Raw genomic sequence first — 17,321 nt, forward strand, 5'->3', positions numbered from 1 at the left:
GATACCAAATACTAATTGAGTGTATGCAAACTTCTTACCCACTGGGAATGTGAAAGAAATGAAAGCTGAAATAAATAATTGTCTCTACTATTATTCGAACATTTCACATTCTTAAAATAAAGTGGTGATCCTAACTGACCTAAAACAGGAAATTCTTACTAGGATTAAATGTCAGGAATTGTGAAAAACTGAGTTTAAATGTATTTGGCTAAGGTGTATGAAAACCTCCGACCTCAACTGTACACTACCGTTCAAACGTTTGGGGTCAATTAGAAATGTCCTTGTTTATGAAAGCACATTTTTTGTCCATTAAAATAACATCAAATTGATCAGAAAAAAAACTGCAGTTTCCAGCTACAATAGTCATTTACAACATTAACAATGTATTTCAGATCAATTTGATGTTATTTTAATGGACAAATTTGTTTTGCTTTTATTTCAAAAACAAGGACATTTCTAAGTGACCCCAAACCTTTGAATGGTACTGTATATAAAATCACAGGAAATTGGCTTAAAAATTCAAAAAACATTTTTTTTATACAGAAATTCAACTGCGCCCATTACCACACCACTTAAGCCCCTTTTAGATCCAGAAAAACAATGGGGTTTTAGAGTTCTCATACTCTGCCCATCTGTCAAGGCCAAATTATTGTCAGATTCAAGGCGCTAGGCTTGGGACGATAAACCGAAAATGACAGACAGACATTGCCTCCCTTGTTACCGAAGCATTTTTCTTACATCTGTAATTTTGCTACATAACATTCCTGTAGATTGTTCTAAAACCATTATTTGGTCAACATTAATAGCCTATGCACAAAGATGTCGGCATTTCTCTGAAGAGCCCAAAATAAATCTGATCATTCTGGATCCTATTTTGACAGGTTGCACATTGAAATATCAAATCATACATTTCCTGGATATGTTAGATGAAATAGTCTATGAGTCAAAAAGTAAACTACCATCTCAGTTGTCTTACTTGGCACTGGGAAAAAATTGTCTAGATCCCTGCCGCTAATGTAAAGTAACAGTCCATAAAATGTTGTGTGTTATTGGGCCAAATAGTTACATTTATCATGATATAACTTTTTGTCCATATTGCCCAAATGTAACAATTTCCCCCTAAAAACTTTAGTATAATGTATCGCTGATTTATTGTTTCCGAAGAACATTGGCCAATTTATTGTGATCTGGATTTTTTTTATTCTCCATATTGCTCAGATCTGCAACGTGTCACTCACCATCTTCTGCAGGTCGACGGTGCTGATGCGTCCCGCCTCCTTCTTCATCTGCTCCACGCCCTTCTGGGCCAGGCTGAGGTAGGCCTGGAGGTGGTGCCTCATCATAGCCAGGCGCAGCACACACAGCAGCAGGATGGTCCATAAACGCAACGTATCATACATCTCCTCAGTCAACCTGGTGGGGAGAAGAGAGACAGAGAGTCAATGTCTGAGAGAGAAAGAAAGAGTGTGTGAGTCAGTGTGAGGAAAAATGATTGGCCAACCCAAGTCAATAGCGTGAGAGAAGGTGAGGGTAGGAAAGAAGAGAAGTGGGATGACAGGGAGAGGTGGAAAGAGAGGAGATGGAAAGCTGCTTTACATGATGCAACTTATTACAAATATTTCAAACATTGGAAAGGCATGGCTCTTTGACCTTGGGTGTGCCGTGTCATCACCATACATGTGGTTGAAAAGCACTGGGAAAACATGAAATGACAAACGAAACAACCCAGAGGTGAACTTACAAAGGCACACTCTCCTTCCCCAGGGTAGGGTTCAGGATGTAGTCCTTGGTTATGGGCTTGACCCACAACAATACCATAATAAGAGGGGCCAGGAAGTTGATATGAAGCAAGGTCCTGGGAGACAGGAATAACATAAATAGGTCACACATTTTTGTCAGCAAAAGCCTTGCCCTATCCAAGAGTCCTTGAGAAAAGTGAATGAGTCCTCATAGGATGTCTCCCCACTCCAATATGTGTTAACTGCACAGATCTGAAAACAACATAACACTCACACAACTACCGCAGCAAACTCATAGAGGAATGGGAAAACAGCAGCTGTTGAACTGTGGTCTGGTTGAGGAAGGAAGGAAGACTGAAAGGAAGAGAGGAACTCACTGTGTGACTTTAGCTGTGGTCAGGTTGAGGGCGTCCAGGTGCATTTGGGCCAATCGTAGGCCGGGGAAGGTGAGAAATGCACCAATCAGAGAGCAGAGCAGGGCCAGGATCAGCTTAAAGGTGAGTTTAGATATGGGACCCCTACAGAAAAGAACAGAGACACAGTCATACTGGGTTAAAGTCTACTTTACATTCATGTGTCAAAACACACAGTCCAGGAGTCATTTAGATTCATGACACCATGCATACTGATAGAATAAGCTCTTACTTACTGGGACTCCAACCCCTGGTTCTCTAAAAAATGTGTGGCACTTTCGGAGAAATTTGCAAAACCTAGGAGGAAATGAAAACATCTCTATACTTTAATATTTGTCCTACAAATAGCAGAAAAACAACAATTACAGTATATTAGAAAAATTGATTCAACTATGGTCCTGGGGAACCACAGGGTTTGCATGCTATTCTATCCCATCACTAACACACCTAGCTTGGGGAGTTGAATTGTATGTGTTAGCACTGGGCTGGAACAACAGCCAGACCAGCCTGTGAGTAATAAGGGTTATATTCATATGGAAGCAAAGTTTTACACTAATGAATAGGTTCCAGGCGCAGGACTGAAGAAGTGCTATCTAGCAGTAATGACAGATGGTTCATGGCCCACTCACCTGTCTCCAGGCCGAACTCCAGGTAGTTCTCGGTGACGATGAGGATGGCCATGGCTTTGACGAAGAAGAAGAAAGCGAAGGTGATGCAGAGCGAGCGCTCACCGCCCTCCTCCAGCTTGAAGTAGAAGGCCGTCAGGGAGAACAGAGTCTTACTGTGGGGCACGGGAGTTAAGGAACACACAACTCATGAAATATAGCCTACAAATCATACTGCTGAGCGCCAAGGCTGTGCAGAGATCAAAAATCTAAATCAAACTTTGTCACGTGCTGAATACAACATGTGTAAACCTTACTGTGATATGCTCACTTACAAGCCCTTAACCAACAGTGCAGTTCAAGAAATAGTTAAGAAAATCTTTACCAAATAAAAGCAATAAACAATTATAAAAAGTAACACAATAAAACAACAACGAGGCTATATACAGGGGGTACTGGAACCGAGTCAGTGTGCGGGGATACAGGTTAGTCGAGGTAATTTGTATATGTAGGTAGGGGTGAAGTGACTATGCATCCTACACATGTATCTGGAGTAATGGTGTAATATACCAGATGTATCAGAAGCACTACTGCATTGTGACCCGCAACACACAAACACACACAGTCTAGCATCTGTCTCCCTCCTCAACTGTAGCTGTCATACATTACCCTGGGGTTCAATGGGCCAGGCTTCCTCAGACCTAGAATGGTAAAGACCGTGTCTCTAGAGCTGGCCTGGCTCTCCACGGAGAGGGAGCTCAGCCTTTATTTCACAAACCAATGTCTCAGTGCGTTCTGAATGGGGGAATCCAATGGACTTTTTCTGTGGGGTCACAAACGGGATACTAAAGGCTGCTTTTTAAAAAGTTACTTGACAACTTCGAGCTAGCCTCTCAAAAGAGCAATGCAGTGCCATTGACAGAGCTGTCAGTGAGGCTGCTGCTAACGTACCCCTAAACACTATCTGGGAAGCAGCCACAGAAAGTAAGGTGCAAATATTGCAGCAGCATTTCTGTAAGAGTAGCTTTTGCCCATTCCAGTTATACCATCACTGATTGTCTTGATAAGTCTAGGCTAACCAACGTCTACTTGATGTGTATTAGTTTGGGTATTCAACGTCATCAACATTTATAGAAACTCAGAGCTCAGGAACAATCATGAGTTCTAATACTGAGCCACTGCAACCTGTGTTTTTCCTAACTTGCACAAAAACATTTTTATCTGCTAAATACATTCAAACTTAGCCGTTTTAAGATTCCATTCCATGGCTTAGATGCATCAAGTCGAGGTTAACACAGCAGGTGCCTGGCTGCAGCCTCTGGCTCTTTACCACCCCGAGAGGGTTGCTGGAGATGGGAATCTGAAATCAAGTGTGGCATTAACACACAGACCATCGCATCCCCATCATCATCTTCATCATCCATCCAGCTGTGCTCCCCCCTCCTCCTCCTCCCACCACCTCAAAGTCTCTTCTTTTCCCAGGCAAATCAGTCTGGTGGGCTGTGAAAATTGGGCACCCAATCTTCCTCAGCAGGTAGGCAGGAAATGACATGCCTTCCGACCGCATTCAGCCAGTTCCCGACAGGGAGTGAGGGAAAGATTGACTGTGGCAAAGGATAACGCGTATGATATAGTGACGTGTCGGTGGAAGAAAGTAACAGGTAGGGGGAGACAGGTGGTGGCAGGCAGTGTTTGGAGCCGTGTCTGTCAGTTTATGGCCACTAACTGCCTGCTCTCCTGATGATCTCCTGATGCTCCCTGACTACTGAAATGGAGCCTGGAAACAATCAAGGCTCTCGCTCAGGTTTTTTTCTGTTAACCAGCAACAGAAGGGATGATTCTCAGTGTGTGTGTGTGGGATACTACTGAAACTCTTTAACTAGGTCTTTAACCCAACATTTTGGCACTTAGCTTGACGGTGCTACTAGGTGAGATCAAATTGAACCTTCAACATCCTCTCGACAAATGTCAAATTGATTTGATATAAAAAAAGAGTGATTAACAGAGAAAAGGATGTATTGAACAATGTATTGACTGAAGGATACATGACAAAGGCAAGGACCAGCAGGCACCACACCACGCTGATGTTCATCTCTCCTGAGGGCTGGGCCACAGTGTAGTACAGCTCTGTGATCAGATACACCACTGTGGCTGCCACCGTGAAGTCCACCAGCCACTGGAACTCTGGGAAGTAGTGCAACGCTGCAGAGACCAGGAGAGGCGGGAAGAGGAGGGGCAGCGGGAAGAGGAGGAGCAGCGGGAAGAGGAGGGGCAGCGGGAAGAGGAGCAGCGGGAAGAGGAGGAGCAGCGGGGAGAGGAGGGGCAGCGGGGAGAGGAGGAGCAGCGGGAAGAGGAGGAGCAGCGGGGAGAGGAGGGGCAGCGGAGGAGCAGTGGGAGAGGAGGAGCAGCGGGGAGAGGAGGAGCAGCGGGAGAGGAGGAGCAGCGGGAAGAGGAGGAGCAGCGGGAAGAGGAGGAGCAGCGGGAAGAGGAGGAGCAGCAGGAAGAGGAGGAGCAGCGGGAAGAGGAGGGGCAGCGGGAAGAGGAGGGGCAGCGGGGAGAGGAGGAGCAGCGGGGAGAGGAGGAGTAGCGGGAAGAGGATTAGTTTGTTAATTTATGACAGTAGTTCTGGATGGGGATGTTGATATTTCGGGGAAAATGTAGATGTGCACAAATACTGAATTATGAAGATTTGTTGAGGTTCAAGGGACAAAACAAAGGTCATAAAGATAAGATGATAATTGAATAGTGTTTGTAGATATGGCCTCATACCTAACGTATCCACTTCTGTGATGCACTTGGTCTCCAGCTGCAGGTCTATGTCCTTGGGAATGGTCAGAGGCTTGTAATCTATGTGGCCATTGTTCCTCCTGGGACAAAAGAGTGCCAAATCATTACCAGACAAACAGACATGTCCCATGTTGCAGGCAGGTGTACTCATGTTTTTCACGGTCATTGTTCCACCTCTAATCAAGTGCACAGCAAAGACTGCTTAATACAAATATACTGCTATCATGTCCAATTACTGGCTGCCCTAAAGAACAGTACATTAAACACTGGACTAAATCAAACTTGATTTGTGTACAAGGTAGTGATGGGGTTTGAAATAATTCCACTATTCAAATAGTATAATTTTGCCAGATATCAGGATATTCGAAATACATGTATTTTGACCTGAGCACTGCTGCATGTTATCATCTAGCGACTTCCAGCGACAAATGGATCAACCAACAGATAACGGTACTTTCCTTGAAAAATAGTTGGGCAACACTGAGCAGATGGAGGGAGAGAGATGCCAAGGCAACTCAGCTACAGCCAAGACTAGATAACTTGTAACAGCCACGTTATTTATCATCCCATAACGTTAACAGTGTTTGTCTTGACTGGAGTAGCCTAGTAGTAGAGAAGATAGCTATAGTAGTTAGCTAAGCTATAGCTTGCTAGGCTAATTGAGGCCACATGCTGTGCTTTCTGCCCAACCCCATTCAAATAAAAAAACAGCCTACCTTTTGGTTACTCGTTGTAGCCTACTCCTCAATTCACACACTTTTAATTACGTCATTTATTCCATCTGGCATTGCATTAGTGAACTCACTCCACTTGCAATACATTGAGCCTCTTTACATCTTTGTACGTGCATGTCATAAAAAAAAATACATTGACAATTTAGTTTTATTAATTAATCATTTGAAATGTCATGGTATATTCTTGTATGTAACAATGTCACATGGATATTTTAATTTAGAAAAAGCCTTTTCAACATTATAATAGGCCTATATACATGTTAACTCTCATAAACGAATACTCACAAATATTGAAATACTAATGTCCGTTCAGATATTTAAATAACTGCACATCCCAAGTACAAGGTCATTTGGGCATCTGCTAGCATCAAACTGGCTAGCGTCATCAAAGTGGCTAGTCTTCCTTAACTTAGTCTCTATTGTCAACCTAACCAAGGGGTACTGAGCACTGATGCTTTCTCTTTTGTAGTGCGGATTAGGGCCCATATCATTCATAAATCCAATATTTTGTCATAGGGCTAAAGGGGGCGAAGTGCAGGACAGGCTGCAAGAGCAGCACACGGCAGAGATTGGGCCAGCTGTTCCTGGGACCAACTGACCTTTCTAGTGGGCCTTCGGGACACAGGGCAGTGTTTGCTCAGCTCTGTGTGTGCTGGATTCAGAAGACAATACCTCGGCAAGACACTGGGGCCAAACATGCCCTGGACACATTTCAATTCTGTGGCACCTGACTGGACACAGGGCTTCACAACAAAAGGAATGGACATGTGTGGCACAAGCAGTCAAAAGGACAGTCTTTTGAAGCATAAGCAAATGTGTGGCGTTGAGCTACGACCTGCCTCATGGAAGCTTAAGGAATGGTCTAGGACTAACGCATGGCTCCCAGCGTGAATCTAGATAGCATCAACTTCATACACTTCAATTCTCAAATGTTCCAGAACATTTCACATTGCCACACCTTGCTTTCTGTGAGGCTAAAGGCAGTAACACAGAATGTAGATATGGAATATGATCATTTATCACTGACGGCCATACAGATTAGAAATAAAGACATTACATGGCAGGCCTACTTTCAGAACTCGCCATAGCATCGCCATGACCCCTGATGTGTGTGGTTACAGCTTGTTTTGTTGGAGTCTGAAAAAACTGCTGTTCATATACTACTGAGTTGATTGGTGAATTCAGGAAGCAGAGGAGGCAACATTCCCCAATCCACATTTGTAGTAGAGAGTCACAAGTTAAGTTCCTCTGTGTCCATGCTAGTAGATAACCATAGACTTCCAGTCAACACTAGTTAGCATTGGCTCGCAAAAATACCTCTAAAAATGTGTATTTATATCATATGTGTTTAAATCAAATCAACTATATGCACTGAGCTTGTCTGATGCTTTAAGCGAACTGTTGGATTAAATAATTAAGACAAATGACTAGGAGTCCGACGCAATTGATTTCATTGTGCTGGGCCTGGCTCAGATTTGCTGCGCTGTGTTAAAAAAATAAAACAGAGGGACTGTGTGACTAGCACCAGTTGTCTCTCTCCTCCATCCTGCAGCGACCACCACAGAACATCAACAGTGTACATCGCGCTGTCCGTGTTGCTGAACCGGCAACATACAGTACCAGTCAAAAGTTTGGACACACCTACTCATTCAAGGGTTTTTCTTTATTTTTTACATTGTAGAATAATAGTGAAGACATCAAAACAATGGAAGAACACATATGGAATCAGGTAGTAAGCAAAATATATATTTTATATCTGAGATTCTTCAAAGAAGCCACCCTTTGCCTTGACAGCTTTGCACACTCTTGGCATTCTCTCAACCAGCTTCATGAGGTAGTCACCTCGAATGCATTTCTATTTCAAGTGTGCCTTGTTAAAAGTTAATTTGTGTAATTTCTTTCCATCTTAATCTGTTTGAGCCAATCAGTTATGTTGTGACAAGGTAGGGGTGGTAAACAGAAGAAATCCCTATTTGGTAAAAGACCAAGTCCATAATATGGCAAAAACAGCTCAAATAAGCAAAGAGAAATGACAGTCCATCCTTAATTTAAGGTTAGTCAATCCGGAACATTTCAAGAACTTTGTTTCTTCAAGTGCAGTCGCAAAAACCATCAAGCACTATGACTGGCTCTCATGAGGACCGCCACAGGAAAGGAAGACCCAGAGTTACCTCTGCAGCAGAGGATAAGTTCATTAGAGTTACTAGCCTAAGAAATTGCAGTCCAAATAAATGCTTCACAGAGTTCAAGTAACAGACACAGCTCAACATCAACTGTTCAGAGACTGTGTGAATCAGGCTTTAAAATGGTTGAATTGCTGCAAAGAAACCACTACTAAAGGACACCAATAAGAAGAAGAGACTTGCTTGGGCCAAGAAACACGAGCAATTGACATTAGACTGGTGGAAATCTGTCCTTTGGTCTTATGAGATGCAGAGTAGGTGAACGGATGATCTCCACATGTGTGGTTCCCACCGTGAAGGATGGAGGAGGAGGTGTGATGATATGGGGGTGCATTGCTGGTGACACTGATTTATTTAGAATTTAAATACCTTAACAAACATGGCTACCACAGCATTCTGCAATGATAAGCCATCCCATCTGGTTTGCGCTTCGTGGGAATATCATTTGTTTTTCAACAGGACAATGACCCAAGACACCTCCAGGTTGAAGGAGGAGAGTAATGGAGTGCTGCATCAGATGACCTGGCCTCCACTATCACCCGACCTCAACCCAATTGAGATAGTTTGGGATGAGTTGGACCGCAGAGTGAAGGAAAAGCAGCCAACAAGTGCTCAGCATATGTGGGAACTCCTTCAAGACTGTTGAAAAAGCATTCCAGGTTAAGTTGGTTGAGATAATTCCAAGAGTGTGCAAAGCTGGCTACTTTGAAGAATCTCAAATATATTTTCAGTTTTTTAACAATTTATTTGCTTAGGTTGCCGCTTCAGCAACACTGACAGCGAGACACACTGTTGATGCTCTGTGGTGGTCGCTGGAGGAGGGAGGAGAGAGACAACGGGTGCTAGTCACACAGTCACTCAGTTTGTTTTTTTAAACAGTGAAAATAAAGAAAAACCCTGGAATGAGTAGGTGTGTCCAAACCTTTGACTGGTACTGAATATGGTTGAATAATAAAGCTAGGCACATTTAACAGTTAGGCTATTGATTATAGACCTAATTAATTTGGGGTTTCCTCTCTCCCTACTTTTCTTAGACAATTAAGGCAAGGGCTGTTTTCTCGTCTCCTAACTCCGCTGCTACCTCCACTGCATTGTTCTCAACACCAATATGCTGGTTAACTTTGCTATTATGTACATAGAAACATGGTCTAGGAAGGCGACAATTCAACAGCGCACTGATGTGTTTCAGAACCACAGACAGCGACCACTATGCAACGCGGGAGAAAGCGCATCTGTTATAAAATATTAAATATTTTTCTTTTTACATAATATAACCATATACAATTTCAGTAGCAACTGTCTTAGACTGATGGAATGTGCCATCCCCACAACCTCCACAATGGATTAGTGCACTCAGACGAATCAGACAGGTGTTTCCTACTGCTCGACTAAAGAAATCTCGGTCGACCATCAGCTTTGACCAAACAATCGACCAGTCGACTAAATGGGGTCAACCCTAACAGAGACATAAAAATGGTATCTACGACTTCATCGGACTCTGGGGAAGTAGATAAAATCCTGAAGTATCCCTTTAACTCACTACCACAAGATAGTCAGAGCCCATTCTAATAAGCAAAGGCTAGCTTTGCTCACGGGCAAAAACAAACAACAAAAATACTTCAGGCCTTTAACAAGCCTCCTAAACACATCTGCTTCATCTCTCCGTTGTCGCACCTGTGTTCTCCACCCTTCTCAAATGTCTGCCACTCCTCTTTAAATTCCTGTCTGATCCAAAAGGCACCACTCGCTCCCCTTTGTGCCACTGCCGTCCCCACCCTTACCCTCCCCACCCCTACCCTCCTCAGTCTGCCTTCTTACCGGTCCTTCTTACTCTTTGTTTTTTGTTGTTTTCCAGCAAGGCTCCTCAACTCATCTTCCGTAGGGTGCTGGTACCACCGAAGACTGGGGAAGGAGAGAGGAGACAGAGGAAGGAAGGAGACAAGTGAGTAATCTAGGTAGCTTTAGAACTACACCTGTGGTCCCCAGTCCTGGTTCAGGAGGGATACAGGGTAGGCAGGCTTTTACTCTGAAGCCTAGCAAGGAAACACCTCAATCTATTAACCAATTAATAGCAGAGAGTGCTACATTTAGATTTTTTATCCCAGCCCCCATCCCTGCAGGAGGCATTTTGCCTCTTGTTAGGCCGTCATTGTAAATAAGAATCTGTTCTTAATTGACTTAATACCCTAGTTAAATAAAGGTAAAATAAAATAATCATCAATGACAGTAGTAATGTGGATTGGAGGTTTTAGTGCTGTGCAATAACAATATAGGTAATTCTACATAGGCTGTGACCCTCCAGGACCCAGTATTGGTGACATAATCCATCATCATACTTAAAAAAAGGAAAATGCCTTCAAAAAGTAGGCGTTTATGATTTATAGGACAATAGTTTGTCGTTCCAGGCCTACATGATTAGGACCATCACTTAGGTAAAGGATCTCAAATCCAGCTAATTTGCTAACAAAAATACACACATAGGACAAAGAAAACCCTCAAAACATCTTAACATATTCAAATCAACTAATACACTCCTGACAGCAAAGAGGCTAGTTTTTGTGTTCCTTGAGGACCGGACTTAAAAATAAAAGAGCCAATTTAAGCGCAGCCTTTTGAAGACTAAGATTTCACACAAATCTCTAACTTTGTTTAGAAACCCACTTGTCACAAGCTCTGAGAGGCATAAGGGAAGGAGGGGTGGAGGGCTCGGATTTAATTTTGTGTACTTACTGTGGATCCGTCTCCCCGTATGTACGTCTGTCCATCCATTTGTCTGTCCGTTCATTCATACGTTAGTCACACACGATATATCAAACACCACTGTCCTGATTTTCAGAAAACTTGGTGAATTTTTTTATTTAACCTTTATTTATCTAGGCAAGTCAGTTAATTAAGACCAAATTCTTATTTACAATGACGGCCTACCCCGGCCAAACCCTAACAATGCTGGGCCAATTGTGCGCCACCCTATGGGAGTCCCAATCACGGCTAGTTGGGTTACAGCCTGGAATCGAACCAGAGTCTGTAGTGACACCTCTAGCACTGTGATGCAGTGCCTTAGACCGCTGCACCACTCAGGAGCCCTAATGATGCATCTTGCCATAGAAATCAGGCATTTATAAAATTACACTGATTGGCCCAAGGCACGAGCTATAGTGATTAACTGAAATTTGCGAGTCACACCAGAGAGGAAGAGGCGAAGATAGAGAGGGATAACTGGGCCCAAAATATGTCTTATCCAGCATGGAGCGTTTTTCCACACACACAGATCAATGAAAGTGGCGAATTTGGCTAACAAAACATTGAATGGATTATTTCCTACGTGTGGCTTATTTGATCAAAGAGAAGTTTCGTAGTACTTAGGTTGTTACGAGTGTACTGATAAGTAAGACATCACATCCCGGGAACTTAAAAAATATATATGTTAATCGGAGATGCCTGTTGTTCACACACGTATCTGCCCCTCATTGGCTAGAATGGTCCTACCTGATCTTGCCTCCTCCCAGTCTCTTTTGCTAACATTCCAGTCCTTGTCACTGCCGAAAACGTTTAATATGCACTGGATTTATGGTGGAGTTGCTAATTGGTTGTTGGAAATAACATATTTTCCATGACAACATGTGGAGACTTGAAAATTGAATTGGAATTTACAACAAAAGTCAAAAAGGCTAAATGTATTAAAACTAGTCTTAAAACTAAGACATTTTGTGGTTGGAATTGCAGGATGTATTTACTTAAAAAATGTAGACTTGAGCTAGCAACTTTTGACAGATTGGTATTATCTGGACAAACAAAAAATGGTTGCTTAGCAACCATGTACAACTGTGTTTTGTGGAGAAAGTGATGAGTTCCAATATTTGCATAATTGTTGTGATTGAAAGGATAGCTGTGAGGGTGATCGAATCAGGATCAAAGCCTCTGTTCTCCCAGAGCACAGTAATGATAGAATGTTGATATTTGAAGATGGCAGAAAGGCCAGTCTCTTTGGCACATCACATGGCGTAAAGGGAGAGGATGAGCTAAAGCGACTTGTACCAAGGCTAACTGCCTTCCATTTTTGGAGACATTTATTTTCATTGTTAGAGTGGCCTCTTGAGTATCTGGTCAAAATAATGGATAATCTGTGGTTACACACGATAACTGAAATTTTTTAGTCACACAGGATACCTCAATTGGCCCAAGGGGGTGCTGCATCATTTGTGGGGCACAACATGTTTACTGCTGCCTTGTGTATTAGGGGAAACTTAATTGCGGATCTCTCTGGAGCGACAATATGGGCCTCCAGCTTGCGTCAAAGTTCTTTTTTTTATGCTTCAAAAGCCCCCTGAAAAAGCACTGATTAATTATTAAGTGTTCTGAGGAGCTGTTTACTCAAAAACACATCTGGCGCTAATTATAGGAAACGAGACGGGCGCTATATTTTAATTCCCAGTCCTCTTGGGTCGTCCCAATAGCTGATGATGCCCTTTGGTCTATGCAATACGACTAATTATGTTGTTTTTTTAATGCTTTTTGTGTTTTCAGAAAATTTGCTTTCAGCAGACAACTTGTAAACAGAGAGACTGTTTACAAGTTGAGCAAACACTCTGTTCCACATTGTTAAGTATCCTTTGAAATGAATGAGTCTGAAGGGTAAACCAGTGAGGAGATTAAATCATGGCTCTTAAAGACACCATCAGAAACAAAAACAACAGGTACAGACTTCTACATTACCCTCCACTGCAGAGCAGCCATCTTGCGAAGGAATAATGAGGTATGATCTTCTGAATGACACTGGCCATTACCATGGTAACCACCAGCTGCACACCAATCACACCCTAAGGGAGGAAAAACAAATCAAGTTATATTCTAATATGTACAAAACATTAGGAGCACCTGCTCTTTCCATGACAGACTGACCAGGTGAATCCAGATGAAAGCCATGATCCATTATTGACGGCACCTGTTAAATCCACTTCAAATCAGTGTAGATGAAGGAGACGGGTTAAAGAAGGACTTTTAAGCCTTGAGACAATTGGGACATGGATTGTGTATGTGTGCAATTAAGAGGGTGAATGGGCAAGACAAAATATTTAAGTGCCTTTGAAAGGGGTATGGTAGAAGGTGCCAGGCGCACCGGTTTGAGTGTGTCAAGAACTCCAACCCCGCTGGGTTTTTCATGCTCAACAGTTTCCCGTGTGTATCAAGAATGGTCCACCACCCAAAGGACATCCAGCCAATATGACAACTGTGGGAAGCATTGGAGTCAACATGGGCCAGAATCCCTGTGGAATGCCTTCAACACCTTGTAGAGTCCATGCCCCAACGATATGAGGCTGTTCAGAGGGCAAAAGGGGTGCAGCTCAATATTAGCAAGGAGTTCCTAATGTTTTGTACACTCAGTGTATAGCACACATATACACTCTTCCAAATGGAAACGAGTCATTAAATCATGGTGTTTCATCCTCTTTGTAAAAAGTTAAATGTATGTAACACAGAAATCCATCACTCAAATTGAGAATAACTTTGTAGAATTGAGAGCGGCAAAATACAGTATTATTGGAATTTATTCCACCAAAAGCAGTCGTCTCTAACAGCATAGGAACATAAGGGGATGGATGGATGGTGTAGTCAAACTATTGGGCCATAAGACGTGGACAATCCTTATGCGACGTGCTTAGCTAGACACTGATAATACACCAACCCAGACCACACCTCAACACTCCAACCAGAGAGTATCCGGCATGCAGCTCCGAAAGACTGTGTGAGGGGATTCTGAATGGTCCACCTCTTTTCAGTCATGAACGGAACGTGTCTGGGAATGCAGCGGGTGGCAAGGTTGGGGCGTTCAAATTGGAGGTTGACCGATTAATCGGAATGGCCGATTAATTAGGGCCGATTTCAAGTTTTCATAACAATCGGTAATTGGCATTTTTGGACACCGATTATGGCCGATTACATTGCACTCCACGAGGAGACTACGTGGCAGGCTGACTACCTGTTACGCGGGTGCAGCAAGAAGCCAATGTAAGTTGCTAGCTAGCTTTAAACTTACCTTATAAAAAACCATCAAACTTAACATAATCACTAGTTAACTACACATGGTTGATGATATTACTAGTTTATCTAGCTTGTCCTGCGTTGCATATAATCGATGCGGTGCCTGTTAATTTCTCATCGAATCACAGCCTACTTCGCCAAACGGGTGATGATTTAACAAGCGCATTCGCAAAAAAAGCACTGTCGTTACACCAATGTACCTAACCATAAACATCCATGCCTTTCTTTAAAATCTATACACAAGTCTATATTTTTAAACCTGCATATTTTGTTCATATTGCCTGCTAACATGAATTTCTTTTAACTAGGGAAATTGTGTCACTTCTCTTGCGTTCTTTGCAAGCAGAGTCAGGGTATAGCAGCAGTTTGGGCCGCCTGGCTTGTTGCAAACTGTGTGAAGACCATTTATTCCTAACAAAGACTAATTCATTTGCCAGAATTGTACATAATTATGACATAACATTGAAGGTTGTGCAATGTAACAGCAATATTTAGACTTAGGGATGCCACCCGTTAGATAAAATACGGAACGGTTCCGTATTTCACTGAAAGAATAAACGTTTTGTTTTCAAAATTATAATTTCCAGATTTGACCATATTAATGACCTAAGGCTCGTATTTCTGTGTGTTATTATGTTATAATTAAGTCTATGATTTGATATTCGATAGAAAAGTCTGACTGAGCGGTGGTAGGCAGCAGCAGGCTCGTAAGCATTCATTCAAACAGCATTTTTGCGCGTTTGCCAGCAGCTCTTCGCTGTGCTTCAAGCATTGAGCTGTTAATGACTTCAAGCCTTTCAACTCCCGAGATTAGGCTGGTGTAACCGATGTGAAATGGCTATCTAGTTAGCGGGGTGCGCGCTAAGTGTTTAAATCGGTGACGTCACTCACTCTGAGACCTTGAAGTAGTTGTTCCCCTTGCTCTGCAAGGGCCGCGGCTTGTGGGGAGATGAATAACGATGCTTCGAGCGTAGCTGTTGTCGATGTGTTCCTGGTTCGAGGCGAGGAGAGGGACGGAAGCTATACTGTTACACTGGCTATACTAAAGTGCCTATAAGAACATCCAATAGTCAAAGGTATATGAAATACAAATGGTATAGAGAGAAATAGTCCTATAATTCCTATAATAACTACAACCTAAAACTTCTTACCTGGAAATATTTTAGACTCATGTTAAAAGGAACCACCAGCTTTCATATGTTCTCATGTTCTGAGGAAGGAACTGAAACGTTAGCTTTCTTACATGGCACATACTGCACTTTTACTTTCTAATCCAACACTTTGTTTTTGCATTATTTCAACCAAATTGATCATGTTTCATTATTTATTTGAGGCTAAATTGATTTTATTTATGTATTGTATTAAGTTAAAATAAGTGTTCATTCAGTATTGTTGTAATTGTCATTATTACAATTAAACTAAAATAAAACGTTTTTTATTTAAATCGGCAGATTAATCGGTATAGGCTTTTTTTGGGTCCTCTAATAATCGGTATTGGCATTGAAAAATCATAATTGGTCGACCTCTAGTTCAAATTATCCATCTCAAATTGCACACCAGCCTCCATAAAGAAGTCTCTCAAAAGCAATGCAAACGAAGGGGACCTAACAACAGCGCTGGCAAGACGTCACAGAAGACAGGATTGTTTCAAAACCAAGAGAAACACACAAATAGGCTAAATCGATGGCTCCATGTTTACATGAAAATACCTTACGGAATAAGAGGGCTGAGAGGTGCTGTCAGTCATCAACTCCTTAACAATATCCCTGCTCTTAACAGTCACTGACATTCACAGCCATTTAGACCATGAGTATGAGATCCAACCTGTGGCCTTCTCTTCTGATGAGCGCATAATTCACTTGGCTTAGTATGCATGTTCTCTTCCAGTATTGGCACAGCATGGACGATTTGGGCGTAATTATAGCCTAGCCAAATCTATACCGGATGGAAGTGGTGGGCTTAAGTAGGCCTACATGGAATACCCTCTTTGCAGTGTACCATTAACAAACAGGGTGGTACTACTGGTCCTAGAGTTCCCACAATTTGGAGATAGTGGTGTGGTTGTTCATATTAAAAACAAAATTGCCTTTTATTCTTCTGTAACATGCAATATGTCTGATTAAAACAGTGTTCACTGCAAAGCAAAGAATGGGAATACGTCTTTTGTTGACCTTTTGATTAGATTATATCAATTTGGGAAGGGTAGGCCGACTTCTACAGTGACCTTCAATTGAGTTGACACAGGGACAGGGAAAGAGTGCTAGCTAGGTTACTTGTTCATCTGAATGTCAATTCACCTTCCTCATCCTCATGACCACAACATGACAGTAAAGGTAAGATTTTTTCCCTAAAAACCCAGGTATTGTAGTACATAATGTTGCGCTTTCTGCTATGTATTGTGGAGGAGAGTTGTCGAACATTTCAAAAGGCTTTGGTAATTGTGCTCTGAGAGTATTCACTTAATCTATTGCCAGGACAGAGAAGAGCTTGAACTGGGCTGAGTGGGAGCTGCCCTCCTGTAGGGGTGGGAGGGCCAAAAGACCAGTATGTGGCAGAACGGAGTGCTCGGGTTGGGGTGAAGGGTTTGAGCATAGCCTGAAGGTGGGGTGGGGGGTGGCAGTTCCTCTTACTGCTCTGTAGGCAAGCAACATGGTCTTGAAGTGGATGCGAGCTTCAACTGGAAGTCAGTGGACTGGGCAGAGGAGCGGGGTGACATGGGTAGGTTGAAAACCAGGCAGGCTGCAGTGTTCTGGATAAGTTGCAGAGGTTTGATGGCACAAGTGGGGAGCCCAGCCAACAGTGAGATGTAGTAGTCCAGATG

General features: G+C 42.6%; 1 protein-coding gene across 1 annotated transcript in view; it reads right to left on the reverse strand.

Moving 5' to 3' along the window:
* LOC139410661 (transmembrane protein 161B-like) overlaps positions 1-17,321 on the reverse strand; it is a 30,840-nt gene that overhangs the window by 6,161 nt on the left and 7,358 nt on the right. Inside the window, exons 2-10 of the mRNA XM_071156029.1 lie at positions 13,175-13,278; positions 10,280-10,363; positions 5,527-5,624; positions 4,803-4,959; positions 2,782-2,933; positions 2,389-2,449; positions 2,117-2,257; positions 1,742-1,855; positions 1,239-1,413 (exon numbers count right to left, since the gene is read on the reverse strand). Of these exons, the coding sequence (XP_071012130.1) occupies positions 1,239-1,413; positions 1,742-1,855; positions 2,117-2,257; positions 2,389-2,449; positions 2,782-2,933; positions 4,803-4,959; positions 5,527-5,624; positions 10,280-10,363; positions 13,175-13,278 (1,086 nt within the window). The remainder of the gene's footprint in view (positions 1-1,238; positions 1,414-1,741; positions 1,856-2,116; positions 2,258-2,388; positions 2,450-2,781; positions 2,934-4,802; positions 4,960-5,526; positions 5,625-10,279; positions 10,364-13,174; positions 13,279-17,321) is intronic.

Source organism: Oncorhynchus clarkii, chromosome 6 (assembly GCF_045791955.1).
Source record: "Oncorhynchus clarkii lewisi isolate Uvic-CL-2024 chromosome 6, UVic_Ocla_1.0, whole genome shotgun sequence".
In the NCBI taxonomy this organism is placed as follows: domain Eukaryota; kingdom Metazoa; phylum Chordata; class Actinopteri; order Salmoniformes; family Salmonidae; genus Oncorhynchus; species Oncorhynchus clarkii.